This window comes from Zootoca vivipara, chromosome 5 (assembly GCF_965207765.1).
Source record: "Zootoca vivipara chromosome 5, rZooViv2.hap1.1, whole genome shotgun sequence".
Classification (NCBI taxonomy): domain Eukaryota; kingdom Metazoa; phylum Chordata; class Lepidosauria; order Squamata; family Lacertidae; genus Zootoca; species Zootoca vivipara.
In genome coordinates, this window is record NC_142588.1 from 35821317 (window position 1) to 35840275 (window position 18959).

Consider the following 18959-nt stretch of genomic DNA (forward strand, 5'->3'; position numbering starts at 1 on the left):
GGCACATCTTAAATCTTTCCCAGGCCTACACAGCAACAAATTACCAACCAGAACTGTTGGTCTGGTAAATGGCCTTTACTGCCCTGTTAAAGGACTCTTCTCCACTTCTACCAGGGTGGACAAAAATCAATGATATATATATATATATTAGTTCTTAAAAACTAGATGTTACTTAAATCATATTTTGTATTATTTAAATCATATTTTGGAATATTTCAGCCCGATAAAATGCCTTTAAAATAATATTTTTTTATAATTTATTTATTGATACTTATTCAGAGATATACAAAACTACATACCCATCTTTTTATAATATACTAGTGTTAAAAAAAGGCAGAAAGGAGAAAAGACAAGCTTAAAGAAATAGAAAGCAAGAGAAGAGAAAGAGTGAAAAAAGATTAGAGAAAGATAAAGCAGAATAAAAGGACTTCCAGCTCTCTGTCACACAGCTAAATATAGTATCCACACCTTAAGATCCAACCATTCTATCTTCTATAAAACAGTATTTTTTCAATCTTCAAATCCAGATATTACAAGTTCATTTTCTCCTTCATGCAGAAAGTCCACAAGAAATTTCCAGTCCTTAATATATGCCAGTAATGATTGTTCTCTAATTAAGCACTTTAACTTTGTAATCTCATCTAAATAAGCTGAGTTAACATATCTGAATGAAAGAGTAACATGTAAGAGTCTACAGCACCCATGACTCTATCAAACATACTGAGTTAAAGTGTGGTTTTCTATGAAAAAGAATGAACAGGAGGCAGGGGGACATGAGTTTTGAATGTGAAACTGGCACATAAATAAGGCTGGTCCAAAACAGTTCCCTCTCAAATTTTGCCACCACTTCTGCAGAGTCGCTTTGGGGATTTTCAGACATGTGTGGTAGAGCCAGAGGAAACTTGTCAGCCACTGAAGACCACATTTCTTTCTTCTTTTTTTCCACCCAGAGGGCCCTTTACCATGATGCTACATCATCATGTAATATCATGGCAAGTTATCATTTGGGTTCTGGGCACCACAGTCTAGGAATCTGTGCAGGTGAGGGTGACCAAGATCCTAAAGGGTCTGGAAACCAAGCCTTATGAGGCATGGTTGAGAGAGATGGGTATGTCTATCTTGGATTTTTAAAAAGAAGAAGAAGAAGAAGAAGAAGAAGAAGAAGAAGAAGAAGAAGAAGAAGAAGAAGAAGAGTTTGGATTTGATATCCCGCTTTATCACTACCCGAAGCAGTCTCAAAGCGGCTAACAATCTCCTTTCCCCTCCTCCCCCACAACAAACACTCTGTGAGGTGAGTGGGACTGAGAGACTTCAGAGAAGTGTGACTAGCCCAAGGTCACCCAGCAGTTGCATGTGGAGGAGCGGAGACGCGAACCCGGTTCCCCAGATTACGAGTCTACCGCTCTTAACCACTACACCACACTGGCTCTCTAAAAAAGACTGAGATATGACAGTGACATGATATACATCTTCAAATATGTCAAGCTAGTTTTCTGCTGCTCCAGAGGGTAGGCCCCAAATTACAAGAAAGGAGATTCCCACTAAACATCAGGAAGAACTTTTTGGTAGAGCTTTTTTGACAGTGGAATGGACTCCATTAGAAGGTGGTGGACTCTCCTTCATGGAGGTTTTCACACAAAGGTTGGATGGCCACCTCTCAAGGAGTCTTTAGCTGTGATTCTGGCATTGCAGGGGGTTGGACTAGATGTCCCCTGGAGTCCCTTCCGAATATACAGTTCTATTAATCTAACATTGGAGGTAGCACATCAGTAACCAATCCCTCTATTATACAAATCTATAGATTAAAAAAGCTTCCCACACAGCATTAAACATTGTCAGTAGGAGGAACTTCAGAACCTAGAAAGCTGCCAGTGTTAAAAATAATAAAACAGCTAAAATCCATCAGAAAAACATGGGGGGGGCGGGGAGGAATGTCTTCACCTGATGAATTCTCCCCTTAAATTTCCTTTAATTTCATTTGGGGGGGGCGGTCCTTAACTTGACAATTGCTCCTGTAAGCAAATATAAATTATACTGTACAAAAGGCAATGTAAGCAGCACGATCAGATATTTTGGAATATGCTGCTGGGCAGTAAAAAGGGTCTACGTAGCTGGCAAATGGATACACTTTAATTGCAAATGTATGAATTATAAAGCCAGAAACTTGATTTGAGCCACTGATTTAAACTGGCACATTTCCTCGGTGAATTAAATTGCCTTGTTTTAAATCCTACTATCTCTGACTCCCACTTGTTCAGAGTCTGGCGAAGGAGGGGAAAGCACGAGATAAGCCAGTAAGGTCTTATGAAGAAATGGCAGGCAGAACACTGATCAGAAGAGAAAGCTTCCAACAAGCAACAAAGACAAAAAGAGAGCAGCTGAGCAGCAGGGGAGCTGTCCAGGAGGCAGCTAAAACTAGGAACAAGCCTAGTTGTTAACAGTCGCTTCCAGGAAGCAGCTGGAGGATTAATGCACACAACCTAGCTGGCCCACCTTTATGTCCAAAATTCTGATTTTTAGATTGATACGCTTTGAAAACACATGTATTGAGGAAGTATCGAGGAAGAGCTCAAGAACACAAATCTATAATATGGGCTTGCTAGTGTTAAGTTTTCTCCTTTGTGTGTGTGTGGGGGGGCTGGGAATGTGAGGCAGATATTCCGTTAGAGATCAGAACAAAGTTCATACACTGGGACAGCTTATTCATAATAGCCCCTTTCCCTCCCCATGGCAAAAAACAGGGAATTTCCTTGGTGGGAAAAGAAACGGAAACAAATGAATGAGAATAATACTGTACTGTCAGCTGGTATATGTTCCTAACTTGTCGCTAATGCTGCCTAGAGTTATTTGATGTGCAGCTTGCAGCAAGAACAGAATCACGAGTGGCAGTAAAAGCTCTATGATAGATCTAGTCAGTGATGCTCTTTTGAAAGAGGGAAGTTGACATTGGTTAGGACAAACACTTCATTCCCTGCCATAGGGTGTCCATTGGAATAAGGGTAGGAAGAATCTGGCCCTCCACATCTCCCATCATCCCTGATCATTCGGTGATGCTGATTGGGTCTGGTGAAAGTTCTGGAGGCCCAAAGGCTCCCCAGCTCTCCATAAGACTATCCATGGATCTTATAAACGTGCCATAGCAAAACAAATGTTTGTTACCGCCTATATTGGATTGGCCTTCCATTAGGAATACAGTCTTCAGGAAAAGCCCCTTAATCCTGAATGCCTACAAGGAAGACTAGACATTTGGATTTACAGTAGTGGTGATGGCCACTAGCCTAGAAAGCTTTTAAAAAAAGAAATAGAATAAACACAGAGATTAAATTTGCCATGATAGCTAAACAGGGCTTCCAGGTTCAGAGACAGTATGCTGGGGACAAACAACGAGGAAGAGTTATTATTGCTTTCTTGCCTTATGGCTTCCAAATGGTATATAGCTTCTGTTGAAAGCAGAATTCTAGACAAGATAGGTGGACAGATCCAGCAATGCCCCTATGTTCATTCTACCTATTAAAGCATGCAAACGTATGGCTATTGTCTGCTTTCATGTTTAACAAGCAAATGAACATGTTTATCCTACCCAACCTCTCATCTCCAAGGATACCTCAAGACTGCTCACAGATATGCTCCAAATTCAATCTGAAGCTTACAAATACACACAATTGAAACAGCATTACTGAAACCTAACCCATAAAATATGACTTTAATCACACATGCCTCCAAAGGCCAATATAATATCAATTCTAACTTCTTCTTTTTAAGGACAAGCTATTTGCTGGTGCCTAGTACCGCAACACAGATTAGACAACTGGGCCAAAGCAAACAAGATGAATTTTAACAAGGAGAAATGTAAAGGACTACACTTGGGCAAAAAAAAATGAAAGGCACAAATACAGGATGGGAGACACCTGGCTTGAGAGCAGTACATGTGAAAAGGATCTAGGAGTGCTGGTAGAACACAAACTTGACATGAGTCAACAGTGTGATGCAGCAGCTAAAAAAGCCAATGCAATTCTGGGCTGCATCAATAGGAGTATAGCATCTAGATCAAGGGAAGTAATAGTACCACTGCACTGTATTCTGCTCTGGTCAGACCTCACCTGGAGTACTGTGTCCAGTTCTGGGCACCAAAGTTCAAGAAGGATACTGACAAGCTGGAATGTGTCCAGAGGAGGGCAACCAAAATGGTCAAAGGCCTGGAAACGATGCCTTATGAGGAACGGCTTAGGGAGCTGGGTATGTTTAGCCTGGAGAAGAGAAGGTTAAGGGGTGATATGATAGCCATGTTCAAATATATAAAAGGATGTCATATAGAGGAGGGTGAAAGGTTGTTTTCTGCTGCTCCAGAGAAGTGGGCACGGAACAATGGATTCAAACTACAAGAAAGAAGATTCCACCTAAACATTAGGAAGACCTTCCTGACAGTAAGAGCTGTTCGACAGTGGAATTTGCTGCCAAGAAGTGTGGTGGAGTCTCCTTCTTTGGAGGTCTTTAAGCAGAGGCTTGACAGCCATCTGTCAGGAATGCTTTGATGGTGTTTCCTGCTTGGCAGGGGGTTGGACTGGATGGCCCTTGTGGTCTCTTCCAACTCTATGATTCTAACACATCAAGCTCTTGTGAAATAAGTTAAAAAGCCTATGGGGTAGACAATATGTCTAGCTGTCAGAGTTGGGTTGGAATTAGTTTAACCAGGAGATTGCCTACAGTGTCCGTACTGTACTACTTGCAAAAACAAGCCAAAGCTTATAGATATCAACAGGGGCATAGCTAGCTGCTCCGGCACATGGAGCAGCGGGGGCAGGGTGAGCTGCCCGGGTGTGTGTACGGTGATCTGCACGGGGGGGGGGGGGTTGCCGTGGAGGACACAAGCTCCACACTACCATTTCAGGCAGTGCAGGGCGCCGAGCCACCGCATCACTCCCAGGAGAGATGTGTGACTCGGGCACACTGTAGGCCAGGCTCCGCGGTAACTGCCACCCCCCGTGCTGTGCCAGACACCTGGGGCAGACTGCACCCCCCTCCCTATGCCCCTGGATATGGAGCTTGATGCTTGAGTCAACCCCACCATTCAGCTATCATGGATAGTGAGTGTATATACTAAGTTTGCCTTTGTGCTTTTTCCTGCCTCTCCCACTGTTGCCTTTTCTCAATCTGTATGGCATGAAAGGAAACCATGTACCGCCAGGTACTTTCAGTTTTTCACTCGCTGCAAAATGAGGTGGTGGTTGGATATTTTGGTTGTTCTGCACTACTGCACAGTTTTGCTGTGAGTTTTATGCAATTGCACAATTCTCATGGGACTTTAATCGTACAAAACAATCTGTAGAGAAGAATTTTCCACAAGGGTGGCAGATAAACTACTGCAAGAACAAGAAAAATAAAAATAAAAAAATCTGCCAGTGGCCTGTTCAGAATGAGGTGATTCATTGCTACAGTTTAGTTCTGTTTGGGAGCGATTTGAAAAACAGAAGATGGTTAAGCCCAACGCAGAGCAAACCATTGCAAATTAAAACCGCGATCCAGCAGAGATAAAAGTGTCAGGCAAACAAGCCCTATAGCAATTGCTGCCTCAGACCATTGGCCCGTCTAGCTTGGTATTGTCTTCAGTGACTGGCAGTAGCTTTCTGGAGTTTCAGACAGAAGTCTTTCCCAGCCATACCTGGAGATACTTGGGATCAAACCTGGGAACGTCTGAATGCAAAGCAGTGGCTGTGCCACTGTGCTACAGCCCTTCCCAATATATTCCCCTATGTGAAGTCTTGTTGCTTAATAAATGACCACAGAAAGCTAGAAAGATCTAATATGTATAATCAAGTGGTAGAGCTTTTCCAATAGCATACCGCTTTGGGCTATAGGTGAAGGGATTCCACAACATGGTCCTCCACGAAAAATAAGCTCCTTGCATGTAGGAAACCTGCATGTGATTACAAGGAACCAGTCTGCTTCCCTCCTTAACAGTTTGTTTTTGAAGAGTGATGATGGGAGTGTAAATCTTAATTTGATCCAGGACTCAGGGCTTATCCACACTTAGCTTTCCCCCCACGCTTTCCAGGCACAGGTCCATGCTTAAAACCCCCGTGTCCAGGCATGTCCAAAATCTGCTCTTTAGCACTCAGTCAGAGCAAATGTCAATTCAGGTTTTCCATGGATTAACATGGACATGAAGCCTTAAAGCATGGACTCTGCCTGGAAAGAGTGGAGGGAAGTTAAGTGTGGATAAAAGCCCTCGGTCCTGAAAGGAGACTGGCGCTTCCAAATTCAGTAGCGGTAGTACCGGTAAGTCCAAAAGAACTTAACCCTGAATGGAAACTGTAGTTTTCAATCCAGTAACAGCACCAGCTCCAGAAAACATAAAGGGTTAAGATATGAGTATCTGGGGAATACAGGGCTTATTTCAGTTTGGTCAGATTTTAGACCTCCAAATCTATTCGCGATTCCAGAGAACATCTTTTATTTACTTATTTATTTATTAACTTACTAGTTACTTCTCACACTAAAGTGAAGGGAAGAGAAGGAGGGGAAAGAATGTATCTGATAATACATCAATCTAACATAACATTTATGAAAAAACAAACAACACACCTGCCCTCTATCATTAACTATACTTAAATAATAAACAAAGAATGCATGCACACACTAATTAGCAGATAAACAATTATTTTTCCCCTTTAGCCTCCCCGCCCACCCAAAAGTCTGGTGTCAGGCCAGCTGTTTCAAATCCATGCTGGGTGGGTCTTGTATTCTTCTCCAGGGATGTTCAGACATCTCTCTTCTCCCTTCAACACTGAGCAGTAGCAAGGCAAAGCAAGAAGATGATAGCAAAGGTCCTGTTAATGAACTATTCGGTTTACGAACTCTGCAAAACCCAGAAGTAGTGTCCCAGTTTGCAAACTTTACCTTAGTCTACAAATGAAAGCCAAACGGGGAAGGGCACCGAGAGCAGGAGGCCTCATTAGGGAAAGTGCACCTTGGTTTAAGAACGGATTTGGTTTAAGAACGTACTTCAGGAACGGATTAAGTTTGTAAACTGAGGTACCACTGTATTGAATGGTTTCAAGTAAGAATAGCTACCTGAACTTTACAAACAGGGGGGGAAAGAATTATAATCCAGGTTTAAAGTGCATGGCTGCTTTAACACTGATGTGAGACTTGCAGGAAATCTCAGTGGGTTGAGCTCTTGTACAAATAATAAGTGTGAGAGAGGAAAAAAGGTAAGTTCCCTTTTAATAGGTCATGCCAGGCAGATCTGTGTGGGGCTGGAGTGCTGAAGTGTCTGAAAACTGAACATAGCACACATACCAACATCCAAAGGATAATGTCATAAGCGAGCCAATACACACCCTAGTAAAGTCAACAGCAAATCTCCCATTGATTCTAACACCATGTGTTTTAAAAGAAAGTTATGAGAAGGACATTATTTGTGCATGGCTTTAAAATCTGTTCACCATCTTCAGAGACAGCTTAAGGACTATGTGATGTGGCAGTTGCTATGGTAATGACTGGTTTCATTATTGATTACCCAAATAAAAACTTGTGTAAACCTACATAACATGCTGGCATGTAATGCTCCCTTGGGGAACCTTAAGTTGTACTTCTTTTCCTTAGTCAATTTTTTTCCTCCCCCCCTCTCTCCCTTTCCTTCTCTGCATTTCTATTTCAGGGTTTTCTTTGGCTATGAAAAATCTGTCTGAACACAATGGTAGTGAAGTATCCACATTATCTTCTGCAGATCAACACATACATTTCACGAGGACCTTTCATCTTACTCCCAGTTATTGCTCCACTTCATGGGATTTTTTATTTTCTCAATACTAAGTTGCTATTGCAGGGTAGATGAAGTTTCATCTACAGCAAGCACTTCCATTCCAGTTGCAGGTGCTGTACGGCTGCATGAATGCCGCACGCAGCTATTGGCCAGTGCCCATACCGTTTCTACTGTTCCGTGACACAATCTCCCTGTCCATGCTTGTATCACTTTCTTAAAGTTTCTTAAAAACTTATTTTTATATACCCAGGATATGAATGGTTTATGCCCAGGGTATATGTCCAGGATATGAAGAGAGCTTCCCAAAGCACTACTTGAGAAGAAGTCTTTATCTTGCCTTTTTAAACTGAATACAAGACAAAATTGATGAATGCCACCAAATATAGCCTTTGTTGTAAAACTCTGCCCTGCTATTTTGCCAGCTTTAAAAATATATATTTAATTTTGTGCCATGTGTTCTTATTGCTATTTAAGTGTGTATATGAAGCTATGTTAGTCATGTGACTAAACTCAAGGATCAGCTTTTGGCATTTAGTTGCAACTGCCTGAAAATCTGTGTTTGTTGTGACTGGGTGCAAAAATCTCATCTGTGCTCAGTTCAGCATGAACAGTCAGAGCAGTCACATAAGCAGCTTAGCCTGTGGCAGAGCCATTTAAAGTCAGCATAGGCTTTCAAAAAAAAAAAGGAAAGGAAAGGAAAGGGAAAGTGACAGCCACAGGGCCATATGTTTGCCAAGGAGCAAAACCTGGCCACGATTGTTTTTGAATCTGGTTCCTTGACAACCCCCCCCTCCCCTCACGTGGGGGGAAAAATCAATTTTTCATTAGCATATTAATGCAGTTACTTGCAATCTGTGAGGTAACCCACCAGACTCTGATTTGAAAGGCTTTTGTGCCTTGTAACTGCCTAGTTGTAGCTGCCCTAAAAACTACCCTGCTATCCTTCCTTGCAAAACTGCAGATAAATAGAACGACGATTAGATTTGCCCCTAATTAACAGTCACCAGTGTGTGTATTAATAGATTTATATCTCTGAATAGTGAAAAGAAATATGTCAGATAATAACATTCAGTGTTTCGCCAATATCAAGGCTTTGCATTTTCTACATTAGTAGATAAGCCTGTGATATTTTAGCACGCTATCTTACAAAGACAGGAGACTTGCCATATATGTCTCAGTTTAAGGTCACACCAAGCAAATGCCAATGGTTAAGGGAACTGTAGAACACTAATTTTCATGTTTATAAGTGGGAAGAGAGATTAAAGTAACCTGTGTTGACTATGGCCCATCATAAGCTAATGTACCAGATTATTTATCTTGGGTTGTATTAAACTAAATTCTACTCAAAGTAGACCCAGTGAAATTAATGAACTTAAGGCAGTCATGCTATTTGATTTCAATTGGTCTATTCCAAGGGTATGCAACCTAAGGCGCGTGAGCTGGATGCGGCCCAATCGCCCACAGTCCGGCCCATGGACGGTCCAGGAATCAGCGTGCTTTTACATGAGTAGAATGTGCCCTTTTAATTAAAATGCACCTCTGGGTTATTTGTGGGGCCTGTCTGGTGTTTTTATATGAGTAGAATATGTGCTTTAATTTAAAATGCATCTCTGGGTTATTTGTGGGGCATAGGAATTTGTTCATTTCCCCCCCCCCCAAAAAAAAATATAGTCCGGCCCACCACATGGTTCGAGGGATGATGGACCAGCCCACGGCTGATAAAAGTTGCCTTGGTCTATTCTGAGTAAGGCTAGCACTGGCTACAACCCACTGGCTACTATTTATTTGTTCAATTTATTAGTTGTCTTTTATCGGTCATTATCCCAGGGCAGTATACAACACTTAAAACAACACACTGAATAAAACCACTTAAACATTAAATCAGCACATAAAAAAACCCTAATCTTATAAAGCTGAACCACAGCAATACATCTGATCGTGAACCACATCAAAGGTGACCATCATGATTGTAACAACTGCTGTGGAATCTCCCTGCTGAGTACTGTGAGGAAAGCCTTTGACCATGTAGTTCTCAACAGATTACTCACTGACAGGGTCTATCCTGAGTCACAACATGGTTTTAGAGCTCAGAAGTCAACATGATTTTCTCACTGCACCAGCTCCCTTCTTGGTCTCTACAGCCACAGCAGGCACTGAAACTCTCCAATGGTTTGACTTTACTACTGCTCCATTGTCTCCCGAGACAGGCTGATTGATGCCAGCAACCACTTTCTCCACTTCCCTACTGCACACAGATATATTATCTCAGCACATATATGCACTGAAAAACACATTTATATAACACACCATATATTCTACAGTCACATTTAAATTGGGGTGGGAAATCCGTATCAGTTCAAAGCCTTTTAAGCTTTAAAAAGTTGTATTCAGAATTAATGTATGCATAACATTGTGTGTTAGCGTTATAGTTGTATCATAGATAAATGAGAGTTCATTCACACTCTCACTATCAGTGGGCTAGATCTGAAGACAACTGTCTATTTGACAAAAGAACACACAATTCAGAAATTAGAGGGGGCAATCCTGAAACCATTATATAGTACTGGGATACGGCATTATTAAATATTTCTACTGAAGGACAGTCTGCAGCAAAACAAGCAATGTTTGCTGGAGAAGATTCCAGATAAACAATCACATTACTATGTGGTCATGGCAACCGCCCTAGACATGGCCTGGTTGATAAAAGATGACGTTCAGGCCCAATTCAAGACCCATCTCTGTTGCCAGTGTCTGATATGCACAAGGCAAGACTGAGTGATGTGTACCTTTCCAAACTCCTCAGAAAGTCCCTTATCACACCTCTGATCATCTTAGTGATGCTGTCATCCAAAGCTTAAACTATAGTATATAGACGTCCAAGTTACAAATAAAAAAACCTCACACAGCCCCGCCCATATCTTCAACCAAATTATTTTCAATGTAAACAGCCCTGCTGAATTAGACCAGGGGTCCATTTAGTTCACAATCCTGTTTCTCATGGTTGACAGCCAGATGCTTCCAAAAATCCCACAGTCAGGGTGTGGTGGCAATAACACTCTCTCAGCATGTGGTATTTGGAGGGGGGCACAGAACCATGATGGCTATTAGCTGTTGACAAGACCTAACTTTTATGAATTTGTAATCCCCCTTTAAAGCCATCTAAGCTACTGACCACCACCTCTTGCGGCAGTGCGTTCCATCCATTTCATTATACACCAGGTGAACAACGCCTAACTTCCCCACCCCTGTCCACACCTGTCCTTACTGGCTCCACCACACAAGGTACCAAGGCAAAAGGTGGGGAAGCTGGCAGATTGCTGCACCAGCCTGGAGCTGCCACAGTGATCTGGCCCGACGGCATCATCTGAGGCTCAGTTGCAGAAGGAGTCTGCATTACTCTGTTAGCTTCTTTTGCCTGTAATGAATCTACTTTCCATTTTCACTGAGAGAGGGATAAAAACTTGCCTCTATCTTCTTTTGCTGTATCATGCATGACTTTATAAATCATTTATTGTGTCCTGTTCCCTTGGTGTGGGTATATATAGACACCCACCCACCCTTAAATTCCCACCAAAGCTTTAGTCTTTCCTCACTGGGAGATGCTTCAGCCCCCTGATCTGCACCTGAAGCTGGGCAGTCAGAATTGTACAATATACTTCAAATGTCCCCGGACCATATCTAGCACATTACTAAGCAATCTCTTCCTAGGGATCCCTAGCCAGGGCTTTGCCTTTTTCACAGCTGTTGGAGAGATGTTCCCTCAGGGTTCATGACGCAATGTGTGTCCCAGCTTTCTTTTCTAATTGCTTCCGGCTTCTTCCCACAGCCATAGTCCTCCCACAGATAGCCACAAAGCACTTGAAATTTTTGCAAAGTACATTTCTTTACCGCCACTCTCTTGCTTGGCAGGAGCAAAATGAATTAGTGAGTAGGGAACACTGAATTCAGTGTGATTTAGGCCGGGTACACACCACATACATTTAAAGCACACACGCACGCACGCGCACACACACACACACACACACAGATCATAGAAACTATAGTTTGTCAAGTGCTGGAAATTATAGCTTTGTGAGGGATAAACCGTTTCTATGTGTGTGTTCTTTAAATGTGTAATGTGTACACAGCCTTGCTCTTGGGATTTTAACATTCTGGTAGGGGTTCGGGTTGCAGTTTAAGAGACTGAGCTGCAGTACAGGAAGCCTCCAAGGTTAACTTGTCTCTGCCAAGAAGCCACAAGTTCCACACACCTGCAACATGGACCTGATAATATTGACCTTATGTAAAGGGTTACTGAGAACTTTATTGATAAATGTCTAGCAATGCAATCCTACGCATGCCCCCAACCTCAATTTAGGATTTATCTATTTTTTAAATATTAATGGTATATTGATTTTTAAGGCGGGGGAAATCTTCGCAAAGTGGTTTGCAAGCCACATATCGAACAAGCAATGAAATACAACCATAAAAATCACAAAAAAATCCAAACAATATTTCCAAAAATTCCAAATAAACCATTGAAAGCCAAGAGGATAAAGGCTAATTCCACACAAGATAACACCAGGTCAAGTTAGTTGCTAAAGGCAGCGGTGAAGAGGGAGGTCTTTGAGGCCTGCTTAAAGCCTGCAAGGGATGGGCTTGACCGATGTCCCCTGAAACTGCATTCAACAATTGCGGTGCCACCACTAAAGAGACCCTGTTCTCAGGCTGTACAAGCTGAAATATGTTCATAACAATATGACCAGACCATATTGAGTGCCTTAGTCCCATCGCTCTCTGACTCTGTATCAAGGTTGGTGCAGGAGTGATGTCATCTGCAAAATGTACAGCTCAAGGCTTCCTCAGAGTGAGCCACTGAGGGTTCTAGGCAGTAGAAGCTGGTGTCCATTGGGACTAGTAGGGTAGAAAGCAAGGAGACTAACAGTAGGTGAAGGCAGAGATCGTAATAGCCACAGCTACCCCATGACTGGTTGTAAGTAAGAAGGCAGACGAGTTGTGTGATACTTCCCATTCTCCATAACGGGCCAGTCTCCAATAGCTCTAGGGTCTCTTTCTGTGGGTCAATACCTAGGAGACCTTTAACAATCCATGGATGGCTTAGGAGACCCTTTCTATCCTAAAACTCGTCTATATGATTGATTGAAGAGTGGAGGTGGTAAGAAGAGACAGCATGAAACAGACTTTAAAAAAATCTAGTCCCGTTTCAAAATCTCTCTGAAACCCAGCAGCAAACTCCAGCTTCTGCACTTTCACTTAATTCAAGGCACAGTCTATTTTTAAAACAAGATGCCCCAAAGTGTACTTAATAATAAACACACATTTGAGTGCCGATGACATAATTTAAAAGGCTTAGAAATACTCAACAAAGAAAGCCACTCTTAATACTTGATCTCAAAGAGATCTACAAATAATAAACAACTCTCGGTACTATATTTCGAAAGTGAAAGGGGGGAGGAGAATCATGTGTAAATTAAAACATTCAGAAAGAATTTAATAGACTTGAGAGAGAGAATCCTAAATATTTTTTTAAGTCCCACTGAAAACAGTATGATTTACTTTCAAGTAAACATGGTTAGGAATAAGCTGTCCAGCAGTTCCCCATGCCTAGAAAGACAGATCAGATCTCCTGGCTGCACTGTGGCCCTTTAGTACTAAGAAAAATATTTACATTTTCCAAACAAACAGCAGTTGAAGATCAATGCATCCATACATACACATGAAGGAACACTTAAGGTCATCAATATGTGCAATTCAGTTTTTGTTCCATTATAAAATGAATGCTAATTATAATGCATGCACTCACCGCTTGACAGATAATTGGGTATTTTACACGATTTATTCCACCAGCAAAAACAGCAAAAGTGAGAGCAGAATGGAAACAGAAGTTGAGAAGCATGTGCCAGCCTTTCCTGCTGATTCGAATTGTGCTGTTTGAAGTTAACAAAAACAAAGTCATATCACTGTTGTGAAAAGCACCACATAAATCATAACAACACATTGAACGTACAGCCCTGAATTCCAAAACCCAGGAGTGCTTCAGGTGACCAGAGGAGCTTGGGGTTGTTTCAGAAACTGTTGAGCCAGAATCGTTATTTTGTACCATCAAGCCTTGCTTTCATGGAGGAAGCATTACGGAATTGCAGTGTTTGAGCCTCAACCACTTCCTTGGGTCACTTTCTCTGTGTTATTTCACTGAATTCTTAACACCACTGCCCTTTCAACACATGTTAACAGCTATTCTATTACCTAACTCCATGATTCAGTTATCCTGCAATGACTCAGATGCAAGTGAAATCGTTTGTTTAACCAGGGGCTACAGGGGCAGGGGAGCTGGCTCTCTCTGTCTCTTTGTTTTCTTATTTTAGCGTTCAATTAGCCCTTTGAATGTGTAAACAAAACAGAGCCCAAAGCAACTCTGAATGAGGTTGTTATGCAAAGAAGCTTTCAGAAAGATGTACTACCTACAGAACAAGGATTGTGGTTTTTGCATTAGGCTTAATTAACAACAAAGTCAACATTTATTTGGCTGTTGCCTTTCTGCCCCACTTTCCCTCCAATGAGCTCTGGGCAGTGGGGTTCTCAAGCAATCTGTTACCAAAGCTGGCTCTAGTGGCCGTTCAGCTTCAGAACTGGAACAGGCAATGTATCTCTACGGCATTCTCTGAGCTAAGCCATGTGCTATAGGAAACAAACGGGCTCTCAAGCTAAGTACTCATGTCTACTCCAGTGGCATGCAATTCCTTCTCACAAAACCCTAGAATCTGGAATGACCCAATGAAGCAGAATGTTGGAAAGTTCAGGACAGACAAAAGGAAGTGCTTTTTCACACAGCACATGGTTGAATTAGGGAATTCAACTCTGATGGTTTTAAAAGGGGGGTTAGATGAATTAATGAAGAATAAGGCTACCGAGGGCAACTAGCCATGACACTAGCGTACTACTTCTTGATTGTGGGCTCCACATAGGGACCTGGTTGGGCATTATGACAAGAGGATGCTAGACTAGATGATTTGGATTGATCTCTCAGAGTTCTTCTAATGTTCTTAAGGGAGAAGCAGCATAACTCGTTCTTCACAGGCTACTGAGAGGCCCTGACAGCACAGGAAGGAGACCTACTACTCTGCTTGCATACCACAAAGGTTGCATACCACAAAGGCCTTATTCTAGAGCAGGCATCCCCAAACTTCGGCCCTCCAGATGTTTTGGATTACAATTCCCATCTTCCCCAACCACTGGTCCTATTAACTAGGGATCATGGGAGTTGTAGGCCAAAACATCCGGAGGGCCGCAGTTTGGGGATGCCTGTTCTAGAGCATAGACAATGGAGGAAGTAGCTTGATAAACAGACATATTGATTGAGATTTTCAGTGCATATTGCACACTACCGTATGCTAGAGGAGTATGAAACACCCTATTAATCAAGCATAGACAAAACCAAGCAAGCAATACATCAGTTATTGCTGATTTATGTTTATAGAGTACAATAAAACAGTATTTCTATGCCAATTACTTACAGCAAATCACATAAAATGACACCCATACACAAGTAGCATAATGCCTATCATGATGATGAGTGGGGTGTGTGTGTGTGTGCGTAGCCTGTATATTGAGAGAATCCCTGGAGTCCACTATACCATAAGACACACAAGGGACCTCACCATAAAAGTGTCTTCATGGGCATTGGAAGAAAACTAAATTATTCACGCCAATGGGAAAATTTAAATGCTTTCATTCCAAGGTAACATCCAGGTGGGGATTTCCAGTATCTGGTGTCCCTACCATTGAATCAAGGCTGCTCTTGTCTGGATAGTCCTATTGCAGATAATATTTATTGATCCCCACTAGCGTAGGAATGGGCCATCCAGATGTTGCTGAACCACAACTTCCACCATCCCTGACCACTGACCAAGTTTGCTTGGGACTGCTGTGAGTTGTAACTGACATCTGCAGGACCACAGACTCCCCATCCCTGCACTCGAGTGTGATGACAAGGTGTTGTCAAGTAGCTTAGGTGGCAACAGATAAGGTAGCAACTCAACAAAATTTAAAGAATGCATGGGCCGCTACACAAGTTACAGCAAAAAACAGGTACATTTAAAGAAGTCAGCAGAAGCCCACTGCTATCCCATCACACTTGTGGGGGCTATATGGCCTTTTTCTCATTCTGTATGCTATGGAGGGACACATTTGGGAAAGCATTGCCTGTGAAGCTTACCAAGGCATACTGTATGCGCAAGGGTGGAAAAGATGTGCATCCACGATACACGCTATGGAACAGAAGTCGGTACGCTCAACGCTGTTATTGCAAACTGACACTAAAGGAGACCATAGTGCTCTCCTTTAATGATTAGGACTGCTACTAAAGGATTTATTTGGGGTGACACCACTACGTAGTGTCTCTGCATGTGGCCCAGAGTGAAGCACTTCTGTTGGAGCTTGTTAACGTATTACAGGAACATCTCACAGAAATGTAACACTACTGTAATGTGCATGCAATAATTCCCTTCAGGGAAAGGCAATAGTGGTGGTAGATGCTATGATCCAACCAATCACTGCCATTAGCCACTTTGGAGTAGATGCACTGATGATCCTTATTGAATTTTGATAGGGGAGGGTGCCTCTCCACCAGCCTCCTGCATCTCCCCTTCCCCTGCTTAAAACTTTATTAGCTGCAACTGGCAGGTGCAGCAGTGGCAGGTAGTGAGAAGGGTGCCTGCCTTTGTCCCTCTATCCCCTACTCCCTCTAAGTCCCAATGAATGCTGTGTAGCAGTGCACCAGGATAAAACGCCTGGTGATGTATGAGAGAACTGCATCTCCCTTCACTTGTCCTGGTGCCTGAGCATCTTGCCCCTCTCCTTGTGTGTCACTGCTGCTGCTCCTGCCAGCCACCAAGTCTTTTTAAGAGAAAGGGAGGCATGGCGAATTAAGTGCTTTGGGAATCAAGAAGGGCTGGAGCAGAGGGAGGAGTGCAATGATTTCTAAAATGCCAGATTGCTTGGGAAACAAGCAAAATTATTTCTGATAGTGAGGATGAAATAGCTCATTGCTGAGCCAATGTAATGTGAACCAGGGGAAGCTCTTCCATCTCCATTTTACATGCTTTCTTGAAACCACACAAGCAAGATACAAATGATTCAAAATAGATGAATACATAACCCCATCTATCCTGCCAGCCTGGAAAATGAATCCTGGATATTCTAAGTAAATTAAAAGTAGTGTAAGTATATCCAAGCTCTGTTGCTGGGTGGCTGAGATTTCCCCATCAAATGTCATGAGAGAGGGATGTCCCACCCCTCGCAAGCAACCCATCAAGCGGTGGAAAGCTGGACGGCATCTACAGCAAGGACACAGGTAAAGGTGGCTAAGTTGGGGGCATAACAACCTGGTCAAGTCCTCGGCTTGCTTTTGGCCCCAGAAGATGGCAGCTCACAGATAGCTTCCCCCCCCCCTTTTCTGAGTCTAAGTGAGGGATGCAGCGTACCTGAGATGATAAAATTTACCAAATCATGCATGCCAGAATTCCCACTGGAGGTCCAAACATCAGAAAATTGGATGGGGCGGGGAAAATGTGAGTTCTGAGCACTTTTTTTTACTGCAGAAAATGGAATGGAAACAGAGGCTGGCTCAAATGAACTGTCATGTTCCTTCTTACCTGTGATGCACAATATAGGTGATAATTGAAGCAAACAGGCACAACAGCATAACTGCAGTACATGCATAGACCACAGGGTGCAGGAACTCCCCGGGGTACTGGGGGAGGGTCAACACTGTCTTCAGATCCTGCCAAGAAAGCAAAACAAAACAGATTAATCTTCTAAAAGTATACATGAAAAAGATTGCAACCCAGTGCTGCACTATACTGGACTTCTTCAAAGGGATTTTTTTAAATTTATTAATGGTTGTTGTCGTCAGTCAGAAACCTTGATCTATAGGAACATGCCTGAATTTAAGATCAGCATCTGAGACTCTGCTCTCTGGTTCACCAGTAAGTACTTGGAACTGAGTCTTTTCAGGGCGCCTTTCATCTTGGAAGACTATTCCCAGGAATCTGTTTGGACCCTTCTTTGTTGAACTTTAGGAGAGCCTTAAAGACTTTCCAAAAATTTCCACTCCCCATGTGGGTAACTTTATGATGCTGTGTAATAGATGTTTCTAACATATGCTTCTATCTTTTAATGTCATTTTCATAACTTGGAATTCTGACATACGGGCATATGTTATATGTTTGTGATTCTTGATGCTGCTAATTGCCTTGCATGGGTAGATACCCGAAAAGATAGGTGATTGATATATATATATATATATATATATATATATATATATATATATATATATATATCAAAAACAAAAATATATAAATCCGTGGTTTAGTCTAATTATAGGTACTGTATACATGGAAAGAAGTCGGCTAGCTTTACATACTATAGATAACAACCCTGTTCTTATTTACATAATCAGTTATACCTGCCTGAGAAAGCAATTAGTCAGAGTCTGCAATTTCACCGGGGTCCTTGTCCTGTCTTTCAACTGACTTTGGCCTCTCATTAGCTCCTTGAACCTTTGTGAAAATAAGCCCACATTCCTGTATACCATTTACTGCTTCCTTCATATGCAAATATGACATTCTTCCACCCAATAAATGCTTGCCAGTCTTTGACAGAACTCAGCATCAAAATTGAGTCACATCTTTCCCCCAGTTTGTGGGGTAGCATCCATACCATACATTTATACAGTAGCACTCTTCAGACATGACTTAACCTGAGGAATCCCAGGAACTGTAAGGGTGCTGGGATTTTAGCTCTTTGATGGGTTCCCCAGCAACTCTCTGAACCCTTAACAAATTGCAGTTTCTGGGATTATTTGGAGGAAAGCCATGACTGGTGCAAACATGCTTTAAATGTATGATGTAAATATGACTTAGATTCAATTTTTTGCCAATAAAGTAAGCCAACCCACTTGACTAGTTCAATGAATTAGCAAACTGGTATCTTGCAATGGAGAAAGTGATGCAGATAGACCTATTTTATTTATCCAAGATCATAAAGCAGAAGACCTAAATAAATGAAGCTCATTATGAAGGCAGTGCCAGGGGCTTATGGATTCTAATTCAGAGAGTCTGAGAATTTCACCACCTTTGACCTCCAGAATCTGTAGGACAAGTGGGTACTAAGGGTAGCATTATGATCATTTCTA

At 42.1% G+C, this 18959-nt stretch overlaps 1 protein-coding gene across 3 annotated transcripts in view; it reads right to left on the reverse strand.

Moving 5' to 3' along the window:
- The window catches only part of ADGRA1 (adhesion G protein-coupled receptor A1), a 301516-nt gene that overhangs the window by 41374 nt on the left and 241183 nt on the right, over nt 1–18959 (reverse strand). For all 3 annotated transcript variants that reach the window (XM_088670391.1, XM_035137651.3, XM_035137652.3), the window contains 2 exons: nt 17419–17546; nt 13569–13692 (listed from right to left, as the gene is read on the reverse strand). In XM_088670391.1, coding sequence (XP_088526517.1) covers nt 13569–13692; nt 17419–17546 — 252 coding nt within the window. The remainder of the gene's footprint in view (nt 1–13568; nt 13693–17418; nt 17547–18959) is intronic.